The sequence below is a fragment of the Sarcophilus harrisii genome, chromosome 4 (genome assembly GCF_902635505.1).
Source record: "Sarcophilus harrisii chromosome 4, mSarHar1.11, whole genome shotgun sequence".
NCBI lineage: Eukaryota > Metazoa > Chordata > Mammalia > Dasyuromorphia > Dasyuridae > Sarcophilus > Sarcophilus harrisii.
In genome coordinates this window covers 145753896-145770069 of record NC_045429.1, presented here as the reverse complement: position 1 = coordinate 145770069, position 16174 = coordinate 145753896, and the positions used below count along the sequence as shown (strand labels likewise).

At 36.0% G+C, this 16174-nt stretch overlaps 1 protein-coding gene across 4 annotated transcripts in view; it reads left to right on the top strand.

The window, feature by feature from the left end:
- Positions 1 to 891: 891 nt before the first annotated feature.
- STXBP5 (syntaxin binding protein 5) overlaps positions 892 to 16174 on the top strand; it is a 191881-nt gene continuing 176598 nt past the window's right edge. For 2 of the 4 annotated variants that reach the window (XM_031937649.1, XM_031937648.1), the window contains exons 1-2: positions 892 to 1729; positions 4030 to 4127. In XM_031937649.1, coding sequence (XP_031793509.1) covers positions 1559 to 1729; positions 4030 to 4127 — 269 coding nt within the window. In that variant the 5' untranslated portion in view covers positions 892 to 1558. The remainder of the gene's footprint in view (positions 1730 to 4029; positions 4128 to 16174) is intronic. The other 2 variants (XM_031937651.1, XM_031937650.1) reach the window with 1 other exon arrangement.

The window sequence follows — 16174 nt, the reverse complement described above, 5'->3', positions numbered from 1 at the left end:
TTTAGGAGATTATGTTGTCTTCTTTCCGCAAAATTAAAGTCGATCTCAAAATCACATTAAATAAGAAAGAGAACCAAGCCATCCGCATGTAGTAGGCGCAGATATTAAAAGGCAGAGGCAGAGCCTCTCTTTGCTAAGCCCCCCTCCCCAAAGGCTTTGGTACTCCTGGGATGCGGGAGAAGGCACTCAGAACGAGAGGCAGAACTCGGGCCATTGTCTGGGATTTAGCAGAGGATAATTTAAGAGAGCTCTCGGAGAGGGGCGGAGGGACAAGGAAGAGGGGCGGTTATGGCTGCGCATGCTCAGCAGCCCAGCTCCTCGGCCGCCTTCTGCTGCTGCTGTCGCGGCGGCCGCAGTTAACTGTGGTTACTGCTCCTCCTCCGGGCGTTGGTGCCGTGTGCGGAGGGAGAGCCGCGAAGCCAGCTGGGGATGGGAGAAGCAGGAAGGCAGCCAGGCGGCTGACGGGAGGCGTTTGCCCGCCTGCCTGCTTGCGCCGAGCGAGCTGCGAGGAGGAGGAGGAGGAGGAGGAGGGAAGTGTCAGGATTGGCGATTCGATTCGGGTCGGGTCGGGTCGGGAAGGCAGCGCTGCTAAAAGAGGCCCCCGGGTGGGAGACTCTGACACTGACACCCGCACACGCCTAGAGTGAGGAGGAACTGCCTGAGACGCTGCGGGGGAGGGGGGCGGGCGCCTGGAGGGAGGGAGGGGCGGAGGAGGGAGTGGAGAGCGCAGCGCAGCTGCGGCCGAAGTCGAATCCTGAGCCCGAGCCGCGGGGGGTCGGGGGAAAGGGAAGCCGGGGAGAGCCGAGGCAGTCAGGGTAAGGGCCATGGACTCGGTGGCGGCTGCGCGAGCAGCCGCCGCGGCGGAGGCGGGGATGGTGAGGGGCGGCGGCGCGGTTCGGAGCCCCTCCGCCACTAGGTGAAAGGTTTGGTGGGGAGACACTGTCGGTGACCGGGGAAGAGAGACTGAGGGGATCCTGCAGGAGGGCGGACGAGTCAGGCGGACGAGTCGGGCGGACTCGGCTGTCACCCGGAGCTGCTGCTATTGCCGCTGCTGCCTCCCAGTGGCGGGGAGGAGGAGGAGGCGGCGGCGGCGGCTGTGGCACCAGCAGCCGACATACAGCAGTCGGGGAGCCCACTGGAGGGAGCGAGCCGGACCTTCGTCTGTCTGTCTGTGTGTGTGTCTGTCTGGGTGCGGCGGCTAAGCTGCCCTTTCAGGATCCCTGTTTGTTCCCCGTCGTCGTGGGATTTCCTGCTGGGATATTTTACTCCTTCCTCTCTTCTTCCTTCCTTCCTCTGCTTCCCCCACACATCCGCCTCTTCTTCCACCGTTTTCTTGTCTCTTTAACCATCCTGTCAAAACTGCCGCCGGGATCGCCCTCCCCCCTCCCTCGGTTCACGTACACGGGGGACGTCGCTCGCTCCCCTCTCTTTCGCCTCTCCCCTCCCTCTGAGCTCTAAGCTAGGGGGCCGCAGAGGCGCTGGGGGGGGAAGCCGCGACTACCGGGGGAGGACCAGGAGGAGGAGGAAGTCTGGAGAAGAGGGAGCGCCTGGGGAGACCATGAAGAAATTCAACATCAGGAAGGTACTGGACGGCCTGACAGCCGGCTCGTCGTCGTCGTCGTCCTCGCAGCAGCAGCAGCAGCAGCAGCAGCAGCAGCTACAGCAGCCGGGAAGCCGGGAGAATGAAGTGCAGGAGACGCTCCAGTCGGAGCACTTCCAGCTCTGCAAGGTGACTGAGCCGGAGGGGCAGCCCGGCGTGGGCAGGGCGGAAAAAGGGGAATCTCTACAGGAGTCCCTCATCCGGCACCGAGGGGTGGTCCTCATACTTCTCTCCCTGCCTGTCTCTCTTCCTAGTCCTCTTCCTCTCCCTCTCTCTCTCCTTGTCGCTTTCTCAACCCCCTTTCCCGTCTCTCCCCTCCCTCCTTCCCCACTCTGACTCTCACCCCCCTAGCACACTAGCTCGCCCTTTCCCTCCTTCTCTTCCTCTCTCATCCTCCCACCACCTTCCTCTTTCTCCTATTTATCTCTCATCTACTTGCTTATCCATCTACTTATCCATTTCTCTCTTTCTACTCATTTATCCATCTCTCTCTACATTTTTTTCTATTCATCTTTTTACTTATTTATCTCTCTACTTACTTCTTTCCACTTCCCCCCTCCCCCCCTTTCTCTATGGAACCCTAGAAAACACTTTGTGATTAAAAGCCTCTTAAGAGACTATTTTCTCCAACTTCTTTGCTGTGAACTCTCTTGACCCTTCCTTAATGCAACAGTGATTCCAAGATTGCCTCATTTATAATGCTGACTATTTATTAAGTTAGTATTTGGAAGCAATAATCTGGAAGGGGTTTTGATTGTTTTTTTTTTTTTTTTTTAAAGCATAAGACAGAATCATAAAACCCTGGTGGCCTCTTTTGGAAATAACTTCTAATGAAGATTGGTTAATAGCCAGGCAGACTTAATTAGCAATTTGGTATTCACCTGTGTCTTTCATTTTCTTCTTTAAAATGTACTGGGAATGATTTTTAAACTTGAATTTATGGATTTTTTTTATGGTATTGGTATAAAAAATGAATATTGGGATTCTTGCCTGTAGTGTATAATACTCACAAGCCAAGGTCCTTAAGTTCAGGAAGGATGATGCAGCAAATTAGTTCCCTGTTCAATAAGACATACAAATTAATTTAAATATTGATATCTTTATCATCTGAAATCTTTATATAGACAAAGTATTTTGAGGTTGTGCAGATATATTTTTAGCATTATTGCTCTTTCGTTTATTATGACTTAATAAGAGAGTAACAGCATAATTAGGTATACTTGTGTTGAGTTCTACTGTTCCCTTGGAAAGTGTTGAAGTAAAAGGCTTGGTGATTGCTTTATATTTGCCAAAGTATGTCTGTTATATGATTTCCCCTAAAAAGGCATTCTGTAGCATTATCATAGAGTAGTGCTGATGTACTTTTTTTTAATTGGAAAGGTTAAATACAGCTATAAAATATACATATAGGTAGATTTTGGTAGCATACATATTCTAAACATTGAAATTGTTAATGGTGATTTTCATTTTGATTAGGAAAAACAGGTTCTCCCCCTAAAAAGTCATGTGAATTCTATGAATTCTTCTCCAGTCTTTTCTGTAGACTCATCTTTTGCCCTAAAATATAAATCATATTTATTTGTATATAAATTTTTGACTCTCCCTCTTTCTCTGTCTCTTTCTCCTCCTATATAATTAGTGTGAAAGGATTGTGTTCTTTTTATGTTTCTGTATTTTAGCACCTACCACAGAGCTTTGCCTAAAGAAGGTAATTAATGTTTGTTTGAATTGAATAAGCCTCTTCCACATAAGTTTGACCCATTAATTCTTTCAAAATAAATATTTTCCTTTTGAAGTTGTTTAATTTTATAAATTGATAGGAACATCATCGTTGAAAGAGTTGTTTGAGATTACATATTTTAAACATTTTTTCTAAAATTGAGTAATATTGGTTTTTAGAAAGTAAGCTCCTGGGAGAGAGAAAAAGTGTTTATTTTTGCCTTTATAAAACTATGTCTTCAAGGAATTTGACTAAGAGAAATGGAACTTATTTTTCAATTTTTCTATATTTGGTGGCTTCACTAACAGTTGCCTGTTCTCTTAAAAGTCTTTAGTCTTCTTTTATTTGTGTAAAAATGGCTCATGATTTAAATGACAGCCTTTTTTTTTTTTTTTTTTTTTTTTTTTTTTTTTTTTTTTTTTTTTTTTTTTTTTTTTTTTTGCCATTTTAGAGAGAACATAACCAAAGGGAAGATGTTCTAGGAGACATCATCTGAGACATTAAGTAGAAGTCACAATTTTACTTTTTTTTTTTTTTGGCCAATATTGAGCAATTTCTATTTTGGAATACAAATAGGTGTTTCAGACAGTAGTATTTGTGTTTTTTGTTTTTAACTACATTTCAGATCTTTTTCTAAAATGTAATAACGAATTCCCCCCTTTTTTTGTCTTGTTTATTGCTGTTGATTTCGTCATTTCCTTATCCCAAGACTGTTCGACATGGATTCCCCTATCAACCTTCAGCCTTGGCATTTGATCCTGTGCAGAAGATCCTGGCAGTTGGAACTCAGACTGGTGCTTTAAGGCTGTATCCTTTCATTTTAATTTTTAAAATGTGACTTTGTTCCCACCACCCTCTAATAGCAAATGAACAGTTGGAGTTGGCTTCTGTTAAATGCAGAAAGTGAGAATGCGGTTTTTAATTGAGGGAGAAAAGAGGTTTGTACCAACCTTGGTGATAGGTATTAGTCTTTATATTTCTTTTTTATCTTGCTGATCTGTGTATTTTGTTGTTTTCATTTGTAGGTTTACAATCCTTATATGTAAACATTAGGTTAAAGATCCTGTAGTTTGGAACTTTCTTTGAAAAGAGCTAGAAGTTTAAGAAGGGAAGTGGAAATAGCTTAGTAGCATCTGCTTGTAAAATTATGGTTCAGCACTTTTATTTTAAACCATTGAAGGAGTTAATGAAGATTTTTATTTAATAAAAGAAACAAAGAAATATAATCTACGGATTTTTATTAGTTTTCTGAATATTATATGTATTAGTGTGGCATCATGATATAGTGAATATAAGAGGGAGAAACTTAGAGCTCATTTCCCATCTTGACATTTTCTAGTTATTTGATTAATTTAAACTTCTTTGAAGTCTAGTTTTCTCTAGGAATGACAAGTGTCTGCAGTTTTTCATCTTGCAGAGTAGTTGATTATGATCAAATGTGGTATGTGTAAAATTCTTTGCAAATATGAAAGAGCTATATTATATTAATTGATGATTAAATACCATTTTAAATAAATCTGGAATTTTAAAATTTGATGTTGATGTCAACAGTTGATGTCCCAAATCTTGTGGATCTGAAGAGTCATCCAAATGTAATAGTGTTAATGAAGGCATTAAAAAAAACAAACAACTTTTAAAAAGACACTTCTAAATCTTTTTTATATTCAGTAAAACTTAGTGTATAGAAAAAATTTAGGTTAGTCAGTTGTATTTAAAAGAAAAACAAGCAAATAAACAATGCCACAGAAGTGAAATATATTGCATTGTTCATTCAAAGAAATTTAAAATACCTTGTTATTTGAAATTTTTTTCCAAGTTCCATTTTATACTTTTTGAAGCTTACACTTTAGAGAAAATATTTCTGTTCAGAATTTCTTCTAGTCGGAGTTAACTAGGAAGATCAGTTTTATTTCCAAATATTTGTCTTATGTATTTGTCTTTATACTATGTTACTATACTACATTATTAGCTATAACATTCAACTAACAACACAAATACATTTATTGTCAAAATTTAACTTCAACTCAAGCTGTACAAATGATAGTACAATAGCCATTTCCTGTCCAATGCTAGGTAAATGATATTAATAGAATGTGGAAAGGCACTAGTATAAGCAATAATAATTATATAGTTAAACAAAGTTAGTTCTCTACTTTTTGTTATTTGGGGTTTGTCTGATACTAGCTTTCAGAGAAGCACTCCCACTATAGTAGTTAATCCATATCCATTATAATTAAGGACAAATCACAATCTCACTAGATCTACTTTCATAAAATGCTTAGATTATTTGTTTAAACATTAGGCTTTGTTCTGATTTCACAATTAGAGCAAAAGCTACCTTTGCTTGCAATTTTTGAATAATTTAGGGTAAAGCACTTGGTCTCAATTATCTAAATAATTTTATGTATCACATTCAAGAATGTCCTTGAATAATGAATCCTGTTTTATGATTTGAAATAAAGGAGGAATTGTAACTGAAAACATATTCTTTGGGCATTAGAAAAATTGATAATATAGCACTTGGTATAGTGATTTCAATTGTACATTATTATATTTTAGCTGTTTGAGGAGTGTAGCCTTTTTTTGTTAGAAAATATTGCTATAGTTAATTAAATCAGGTATTTGAAAGGATATTTTTCTGTTTTTTTCTAGTGAGCAATTTTTTGTTTTTATTTTTCACTTATTTGAATTAATACTGATTTTTTTCTTGAAAGATCCATGCCTTTCTTTCATAGGTAATTTTGTCCTTTATGTAGTATGATTACTAGTAAGTGCTACTTATGAACCTGTAGTTACAAAACATCAAATCCTGATTGAGTTACAAAGTAAGTTCTTTCTGGTATATGAGACAGAGGGAGAGAGGGAGAGAAAGAGAAAGAGAGAGAGAAAGAGAATGAATATGAACGTGTGTGTGGGAGGGGTGGTATTCCAAAACAGTGTGGTTTCAAATACCTTAAAACTGCACTAAGGCTTTTGGGACACCCTCTACATATCTTTTAAGGATATTAACTACTTGGACTCAGAGCTGGGAGAAGGGGAATCAAGGATATAATTCCTAGTAAATTTGATTAGAAATAAAGATAAAGTATTTGTGCAATTATAAGACAATTGGGGAATATTATAAGTTTGTGTACTATATTCATTGAAATATATATAGTAAGCAGTTGAAGGATTTCTTATTTTGAGGCCCTTTATCATTATATTTAGACGAGATTAATAAACCTATTTCTGCTTTCTAATTTTGCTAATATATTTATGCTGTAAATTCTAGATGTACAAGACTGGTTTTCTAAATAGCTAAACTATTCATTTGTTAATTTTTCCACATGTTTAGATGACATGTTTTAGGAAATATATAGATCTGAGAGTTTCTGAAAGAGGGCAAGCCAGTGTAGTGAAAGACTTTGTATCCATGCTACGTGAGGATCGGTTGAAGCAACTGGGAATATTTAGCCTGGAGAAGATAAGGCTTAGTGGGGATATAATAGTTATGTCTACATAATTGCTCTAAATTTTTTTTACTTCTACTGATTCTGCTTTCTTATGTTATTTTTTATTTTAGTCATATTAACCTTTTATTAATACCTTTAAATTGAGAAAATATATTAAATACCTACTATGTGCTACTTACTGGGGGTACAAAGAAAAAATTAAATGATTCTTTTCATTTGTATTGCCACTTAATCTACTTGGTATGCTTGGGAGTGTGTTAGAGTACAGTCTGTTTGTAGATATATAATAATATGAGGAAAAAGAAAGTAGTAAACTAGAAATAAGGTGAAATATCTAAAATGGTAAGAGGAGAAAGGAACATGTATTCTAAGCATAGGGCCTAATATAAAATATAGTGAAAGGGGTGAAATGTAGGGTTAGGAGAATAACTAGTAGAATTGTATGACTGAAACAGGGCATAAGAAAGAAGGGATAATATGATATCAAAGTAGAAAATTAATTTGAAGACAAGTTGGATTGCTTCATATATTAAGGCATTTGTATTTCATCTTAGAGGCAATACTGTGTCATTTAAGATTTTGGGTTAGGGTATAATATGCTAGGATCTATATTTTAGGAATATTAATTTGTCAACAGTGTGGATATTGAATTGGAAAGGGAAAATACTTGAGCCCGGATATTAAGATATTGCAATAGTCCAAGCAAGAAGTGGTAAGTGCTTGAAGTAAATTATGTTATGAATGGGGAGAAGTGGACAAATGTGAGAGATTTAAATTGAGAAGGTTTAGTAACTTATTGAATATAGGTAATAGAAAAATAAGAAATGGCTGAGGTTGTAAACCTGTTTATTTACTTGATGGTGGTTGTTATTTATCCGTTTTCAAAGAGGACTAATGACATCTTAAATGAAGTCTTGACTTGTGGGTGAATTGTATTGAATAAGTGAGGCAGAGTTGCACAAAGTTGTCATTCTCACTTTTTTATTCACAGTCATTGGAATCCAGTGGCTGGATTTGTAATGGTTGATAAGGTAAGGAGTATCCAAAAAGCAGCTATCTCACTGAAGTCAGAGAGACTGATGTAGCAGAAATAGGGGATAGTTGTCAGTAAAGAAAGCTCCAGAGATATAAAATAGGATGAACACTGAGAAAACACTGTTTAAATTAGGAGTTGAGATTCCTGATAATCTTACAGAATAGTTTCATTTGAGTAGTTGTGTTGGAAATTAGCAAGGAGTCAAAAAGAATTGAAGAAATGGAGGCAATCAATGCAGAAAACTCTTCCTAGAAGATTGTCTGTGAAAGAGAAAAGAATCACAGAATTTGAGATTTGGAAGAGACCTCTAGTCCAACTCCATACTGAAAGAATTTCCCACTATAACCGTGGTTGTCCAATCTTTGGAGGTCTTCAAAAGGCAGCCAATCTTTTCTAGAAATAGTCCATTCCACTTTTGGATTCCTTTATTGAGGATATTGGGGGAGAGGGGTGGTGTTTGTGTGAGGGTTGGGTTTTTTTTAGCATCAAGCTTAAATTACTTCTTTGAAACTTGTACCTATTACTTCTCATTTCAGCCTTCTGGAACCAAATAGAACAAATCTAATTCTTCTTCAACTTGAAAGGCTTTTAAATGCTTGAAGGTAGCTATGGTGTCCCCTTGTCCATTCTCTTTTCCAGGTAGTTCTTTCAACTGATTTGTATAGAGCATATACTGGGAGTTCTATTTGCTATTTTCAAAGCTCTCTAGCTTACTAGTATTATTCTTAAATTCTGATACCTAGAACTCAACATAATAGAAAGACATTGATGGGGTTAGACTACAATGGGATCTTTCTGTTTTTTTGGAAACTATATCTTTTTCTTGAAGCCCAAGATTACACTAATTTTGGGGGGATACTAATTCTTTGAGGTTTCAGTTCACTAAAACCCCTATATGTTTTTCAAACCTACTGTCTAACCATATCTCCTTCATCTTAAATTTAGTGAAAGTTTTTATTGTTATTTTTTTTTTTTTTTAATCCAAGTGATGTAGGAAAGATATCTTGTAAGGTACTAGGGTCAAAAGAAATTTTTTTTTTTAAAGCTTCAGAGTTTTGGGCAAGTTTTTAGGTAATAGAAAAAGGAGATTGATAATAGGTAAAAAGATAAGAGATTAATGTCAGAGAGAAGGAATGTTTAAAGTTTAAGATCTTTAAAGAAATGAAAGGGGATATAATTAAATATAAAAGAAAAAGGGGCCATCTCTTTCTTAGAAAAGGAGGAGAAACTAGCAAATGATGTTGAATATGGAAGAAAGTATGGAGTGTGGAAGAAAGAGAAGCTCACAATGAATGGCGTCTTTTCTTAGTAAAACAGGAGGCATGAGAGAAAGATGGTGAGTGTAAGGAGCATGAAGAAAAAAAGAGAATAGGTGTATGATAGTCTTGTTGTCTGACTTTAATGTGAAGCATGTAGCAGGAGATGAGTAGGAGCACACACAGTGAAGTATAAGGAATTATTGCTGCATTATTGTTTGGCAAGCTTTGAGCATCAAATGGAATGAGATGGTGAAAAATTCAAAGTAGAGTTTAGTGTGTAGTAGCACTAGTCAGTCATAAATCAAGACAGAAGAGGTGATAGATTGAAAGAACAGGGTAAGGTGAAGGGGTTGGTTAGAAGTCACAGTGAGGGTGAAGAATAGGCTTAGCTAGCTGAAGTAAAAGAGAAAAAGTTGAAAGGACGAAGAGGTTGCAATCAGAGAGAAGAATTTCAGAATTCTAGATCATGGAGATACTACCAATCTGTCAGTAGCCATTACATTTAAGTACTTACTATGAGCCAGCTACTTACTAAATAGGGAATATAGAGAAAAATATGAACCAATTTTTGCTTCCAGGGTAGTTAAACATTCTACCATAGTAACTGGTAATAATGAAACCAATGATCTGATCTTCCCTAAAAGTTATTGGGGAAAGTTAAAATGTAGGTTATAGGAACTGAGGGAAAATTAAATTAACTGGAAATTCAGGATTTTAGAAGGTTCACCCACATATCAGTATGAGGGTAGAATTTGGAGTGGAGTGGGGAAGTTATTAAGAATTTGAGTCAGATACTGATCTCTTTGAGAAAAGAATGATCTTAGGGTTAATAGGAGACTGAGATGGGAATTTGGAAGATGTAATATTAGATTATTAGGCAAATGAATGTGTAGAGAGGAATTTTAAGCACTGTTGTCAAATGCTAGGGATACAAATATGAAAGTAACACTACCTGCTCTTGAGGACATCAGCATTTTAATAAAGGAAAGCAACACACATAGGAAGCTTCAGCTATAAATCATGTAAATGTTCAGTGGTCCTTAATTGCAATGACAAGGCAAGTAGTGTCTCTTTTTTGTGTCTTTTAATAAAACCCTATAGTTTCTGATGTTGGACTATTTGATAGTGTCAAGGACTTTAGTATTGTAATGCCGGAGAAAATGAGGCGAGATAGAGGTTAAAGAGTTATAATAATTTAATTTATTGGAGAGTAAGTCAATTGACTGAATCGGATTCTCGTTTCCAAGTATCCAGTCCTGAATATGGGGTATAGAGATTCTTTATAGGGAGACAGAAACAATGACATAATGGGAGAAGATGGAGATAACATAATGGGGAGTCACCAGAGATGGGAAGGTTATTTGATATTCTGATGGGGAAAAGTATCTGATATTCTAATAGATTGGGATGAGGAGCAGCATTTGATATTCTAAACTATAAGATCTTTTATACTTATCAATTATTCTGATAATCAAGAGGGAAGAGTGGTGTGATAGCCTGAGGTTTGGGGCAGAATGGCCGAAGTAGGGCAGTTCAAGGAGATTTATGGCATTACAGTATTGTGAACTTCCTTGTTCTCCTAAATCTGAGTAAAGTGTCACTAACCCCATAGTCTAATGCCGAAATATTGTAGGATGAGACATGCCTAGCAAACACTCTGCAAGTGGAACATTTAAGTTTTCTCAGCTCTATACTGATAATATTATAGATATTTTTGATAACTATGCAAAGTTGAACTACCTTAAAGCAAAAGCAGTATTGCTGGATTTATCTAATAATGTCTGTAGAGTAGAATTAATGAAAATCTGAGTATTTGAATAATTAACCTATTTATTGAATTCATTTATGGAAACTTATTAAAAACACTACAAATATGCATATTTAAATTCTAAATTCCAGAAGAGGATTTGAAAGGGTATTGGCTGAAATTAAAGAAAATAACAATTATCATTTGCATAGGCATAAAATTAAGAAGATTTTAACTGAAAAGTAAAATAAAATTTCAAAATTATCTTTGATATCTTTAGATTTTCCGTATTAGAAGAACCCCAAACTGGTTCATATTGCAATATATTTGAGGGCATTGCTGGTGTAAGAATGGATAGAAAATTCTAGTAATATTTTTACTTTCTTTCTCCTTTACATAGTCCATTTTCATAGATTTAGATAATAAGTTCGTTTCAGTTTTTAACTACACAAATATTATTGGGTTATTAGGTAAATATAACATTTATGCTATATGTACATATTTATACACATGTGTATGTATGTACATATATACATATGTTAATGGTCTTTTGGTTTATTTTCATGGCATAAAAATTCAATGGAGATGCATGAAATCTGTTCTTTGGTTTGAATTGCACTTTCTTAAGCTTTTAAAGGTGACTGTATACTATTGGAGTTTTTTGTTGTATTTTATGAATGCTGGGAAAGAAATAAATGATTCCTTCCCTTCCAGTCTAGTTACATAGTTGAGACATAATAGTATCAAATAGTATGATGATACAGTAGAAACTGCACCAGATTTATTGTCAAGATTTCCTTTAAAGTGGCAGTTGACTGTTTCCTTCCTATGGGACCTTATGCAAGTCACTTAGTCTCTCATGACCTCAGTTTCTGTATATGAATTAAGGGAATTGGACAGGATGAACTTTAAGTTTCTAGGTTTAAATTTATGATTCCAGTGGAGTGGAAATACTCTCTACGAGGTTTAAAATAAAGGACTTTTATTAGGCATCAGAATTTAGGACTCAAATCCCAATTTTTTTTTTTTTTTAAATACCACTTTACTCTTTATCTGTCATTTTTTATGGGTAGCATAAATAAAAGGAAATCCCCATTTTCCTTAAAGGTAGTTTCCTGGGTTATATAGCTAAATCCTGCCTTATTTCCTAACTTTTTAAAATTTTAAGTAGATAAATTTCACTTAAATAGTATTCTAAAACAATTACTGACATTTATTTCAGTTATGCAGATGTACATATTATTGAATAAAATTGAATTGTAAACAAAAAAAAAATCAGGACAAACTTTATATCAAATAACAATTGGCATTAGTGTTGTAAGTATATCAATGGAATTGGTAAAGAAGCTTCATAGAAGAGATTTACAGATTATGGCATTTTTTTAACCTAACAAAAACTCTTGATCACATTGTAATGGTAATACTTATAAGAAACATAAAAGAATGGAACATTGTTTTACTAACTATTTTACTAGAGTTACTGGTTTGCATTTGAATAGGAAAGTTAATAGTGGAGGTATGTGTTTTGGCCAACTTCTGCTTTGGCTTCTGTGAACTGAAGTTAAAGAGAAGAAAGAAAGTCTTCCATTTAATCCTTTTTATGTTTCTAGAAGCTTTGCATCTTTTGCTTTTAATTCAGTGAACAAATAGTCTTATTCAAAAGCCAAGAGTGACTTTTTCCCAAAAGTGATTTTAATCAGCACTTTATCCTAGCTTTATAAACAGCATTTCTGTTTTAGTTCTATTGTTTAATTTATTTTTGACTTAAATCATATTCAGACTAAAAAGTAGTACTGTATCATGAAATTGAATGATTTCATTTACCTCGCTCCGCTACTAGACCTCATTTACTGCCGTATCCTTGCGCCGAATCCAAGTGGGTTGCAGGGAAGCTCTGTTTGATTCCTGTACCCTGAACCTGCCACTAGATCTCAACTAAAATATAAAAAAAGTATATAAAAAAGCTAATATCTTTGCTTGTAGCATTTTATTAATTATATTAAACATTCTTATCCAGTAAGTTATACTTTAGGACATGAGGTGAATAAAAGTTTGTTGGAGGGAGCAAGGAATGGGATAACCTTCTGAATGTTGAAGTGATGCTTTGTAGCATCTATTTTAAAAGTATCTTCCCTGAATGAGGTAATCCAAATCTCTGGAATAATGATTCTGAGTATTTTTGGAATTATTCTATTTTTTCATTTTCTTAAGAACTTCTATGAATATAGATTAACATAGAGTGAAAGAAATGTAAATTTTTTTTATTAAAGCTTTTTATTTTTCAAAACATATGCGTGGAAATTCTTCAACATTAGTCTTGCAAAATCTTGTGTTCCAATTTCCCCCCTTCACTCCCTCCCCTATATGGCAAGTAGTGCAATATATGCTAAACATGGTAAAAATATATATTAAGTTCAATATATGTATACATATTTATACAATTATTGTGCTGCACAAGAAAAAAAAGAGAGAAGCAAAATGAAGTGCAAGCAAACAACAACAAAAAGAGTGAAAATATTATATTGTGAACCACACTCAGTTCCTATAGTCCTCTCTCTGGGTGTAAATGGCTCTCTTCATCACTGAATAATTGAATCTGGTTTAAATAATCTCATTATTTAAGAGAATCATGTCCATCAGAACTGATCATTGTATAATCTTGTTGTTGCTGTGATCTCCTGGTTCTGCTTATTTCACTTAGCATCAGTTCATGTAGGTCTCTCCAGGTGATGTGGGAAAGATTCTTATCTTTGATTCCCAAACCCCTCTAGTGAATGTAATTACCCTTTCACTCACAAATCTTGGTCCCTTTGAATTCCAATAGAATATCCGGACCTGTCCCAGCCCCATCCCAGCCCCATCCAGATCTGAGCCAACTTTGGGGCTATACCCAAAAGCCCCTGAGCTAAGTCTCCTATTATAAAAAGCCCACGTTGGGATCCCCTCTTTGCAGAGATTCCAAACATGCTAGCCATGTGAGGACCTTCTGTCCACTGGACCCTCTGTCCAGTGCTCTACTTATCTCTACCTTCACCTATCTCCTTACTTCCAAACTCCATAATAAACCTCTTTTATCAATCTAGCTCTCAGGCTAATAAATGCTTTTATTGGGGACTCGCTCCGCTACTAGACCTCATTTACTGCCGTATCCTTGCGCCGAATCCAAGCGGGTTTCAGGGAAGCTCTGTTTGACTTCCTGTACCCGGAACCTGCCACTAGATCTCAACTAAACCCTAATTTCATTTAGGTACCCCAAATCTAGACCTCAACACAGGCATCTCTGAAATCATCCTTTTGATTATTTCTTGAAATGTAATTTCTTTATGAAACTTGCTATCCATTGAAATAACTGGATATACTTTTGCAGATGTCTAAAAAGCCAGAGAAGAATCACTATTGTATTAGTTTTTCTTTGATTGGAATGAATGAAGCATTCTTTTATACTATAATGTGAGCAACACATATCACCTAGCACAGTGTCTGACACATAGTGGGTGCTTAATAAATGATTATGGACTGAGTGACAATATACAGAAATAAATTCAGTTTCTGTCATACTATAGAAGTTTCTTGTATAGTGTGTATCTGTAACATAAAAATGCAAGTTGGATGTTCATTTGTTATGTGAGATAGTCTTTACAATGTTTATTGTTGTCTTGTTGAGGAATATCTGTTATATAAACAGTACTTTTTTTCTTTCCTCTTCCGAACATGTTTTTCCCTAATGTGCAAGGCTTTATTTAAGATGTGATATACTGCTTATTACCATATTAACATACGTAGGAAACAGTTATATTGGAAAGATTTAGAAATACTTTTTGAAAAGAAAAAAGAATTGAAACTTAACCAGATTCTCATTATGTTAAATTAGGGAATAATTGTTTTGTAATGAGAATAACCATTTGCTCACTGGCACTCATAGGTTCTAAAAGAAAGGCATCAAGAAATGTATGTTCCCTTTTGCTTGTAGGAAAGTGCTTGTGCTTTAGATGATTGAGGATCCAAAGTAGGTGAGAAATGGGAATCTTTTTCTACAATTCTTATTTTTTCCTAAAATGACATGGATTTAAGTAGACATCTAATTTTGAAGCCTTAGTGTTGGAAAATAGAGAAATCTCCTTTGGTTTAGAGGTTTAATCTCCAGTTCTTTCTCCAAGCAGAGAAGCTGCCTCCTCTCCCCCCTCCCCCCAAAAAAAAAAAAAAAAGAGCTAGAAGAACAGGTTCCTGCTTCTTGTGATTTCAGAAGAAGAACAATTGATATGTGTTTGGATTTTTCCCTAATTGCTTGTCCAGTGAATTTCTTTGAGTAGGGGATGTCCTTTTTGGTTAGAGGACAAAGACCCATTTTATTTAATTTACAACTTTTCTTTGAAGTTTTACATGTGAATGCTAAGCTGGTTTAGGGGATGGGGAGAATTTCTTTCAGGAGCAAAACTCAAAAGTATTTATCCTTGATCTCTTTTTAATATTTTATAATGTAGAGTGTCTTCATCTGTATACTTTCTCCTACTTGGGAGTTTGAGACTGTTTCTCTACCTGTTTGGCAACTTTTTCCTCAGTTTCTCTTGTTAGATTTCATTCACCTCATGCCTATTAATTGGGGATATCCCAAAGCTCTGCCCTTGTCACTTTTCTCTTCTCCTTTTATATTATCTCACTTGATAATTTCATCATTTCCCATGAGTTGAGATTATCCTCTTTTTGCAAATGATTTCCAGTTCATTTATTCATCTTTATCCATCCTTAGTCTCTTTTCCTCAGCTCCAGGCCAATGCTACTATAGTGCTGTTGGACATTTTAAACTGGATGGCATAGGGATGAACTATAATCACTGAGAGAGGGAATAGAGATAGACATCTTAGATAGTCTTGGAGTATTCCTATAGCAAATAGTACATGATACAGCAAAGAAAACAGCAGTGATGGCTACATAGATAAGAGAACCAAGGAAGAACAACACTTCTAAAATCTAGTGAGGAAATAGTATTCAGGAAAGACATTGGAAAATAAGCATGTTTATTTTTTTTCCTATATTACATTGAAAATAAACTAGTACTTGATAAAATACTTTATAAAAATTTCCATCTTTAGTGGCAGCCTCTTATTTTTTCTGTTGCCTATACTTTTTATAAAATTTTTTTCTTATATTGATCCTCAATTGAACCTGCATGGAATATAGTGATTAATAATTGCTTGTTGACTGACATTTGTAGGTTAATTTGATATCCTTCCTTCATTTGACGATTCTTTATAAATATTTAAAAGCTGCTAGTCTTCTTTCACAAATTTGAACATCCTAAGGTCCTAATTTAGCAAATTATATCATTTGTATGGTTTTGAGTGAATTTATTGTCTTGATTG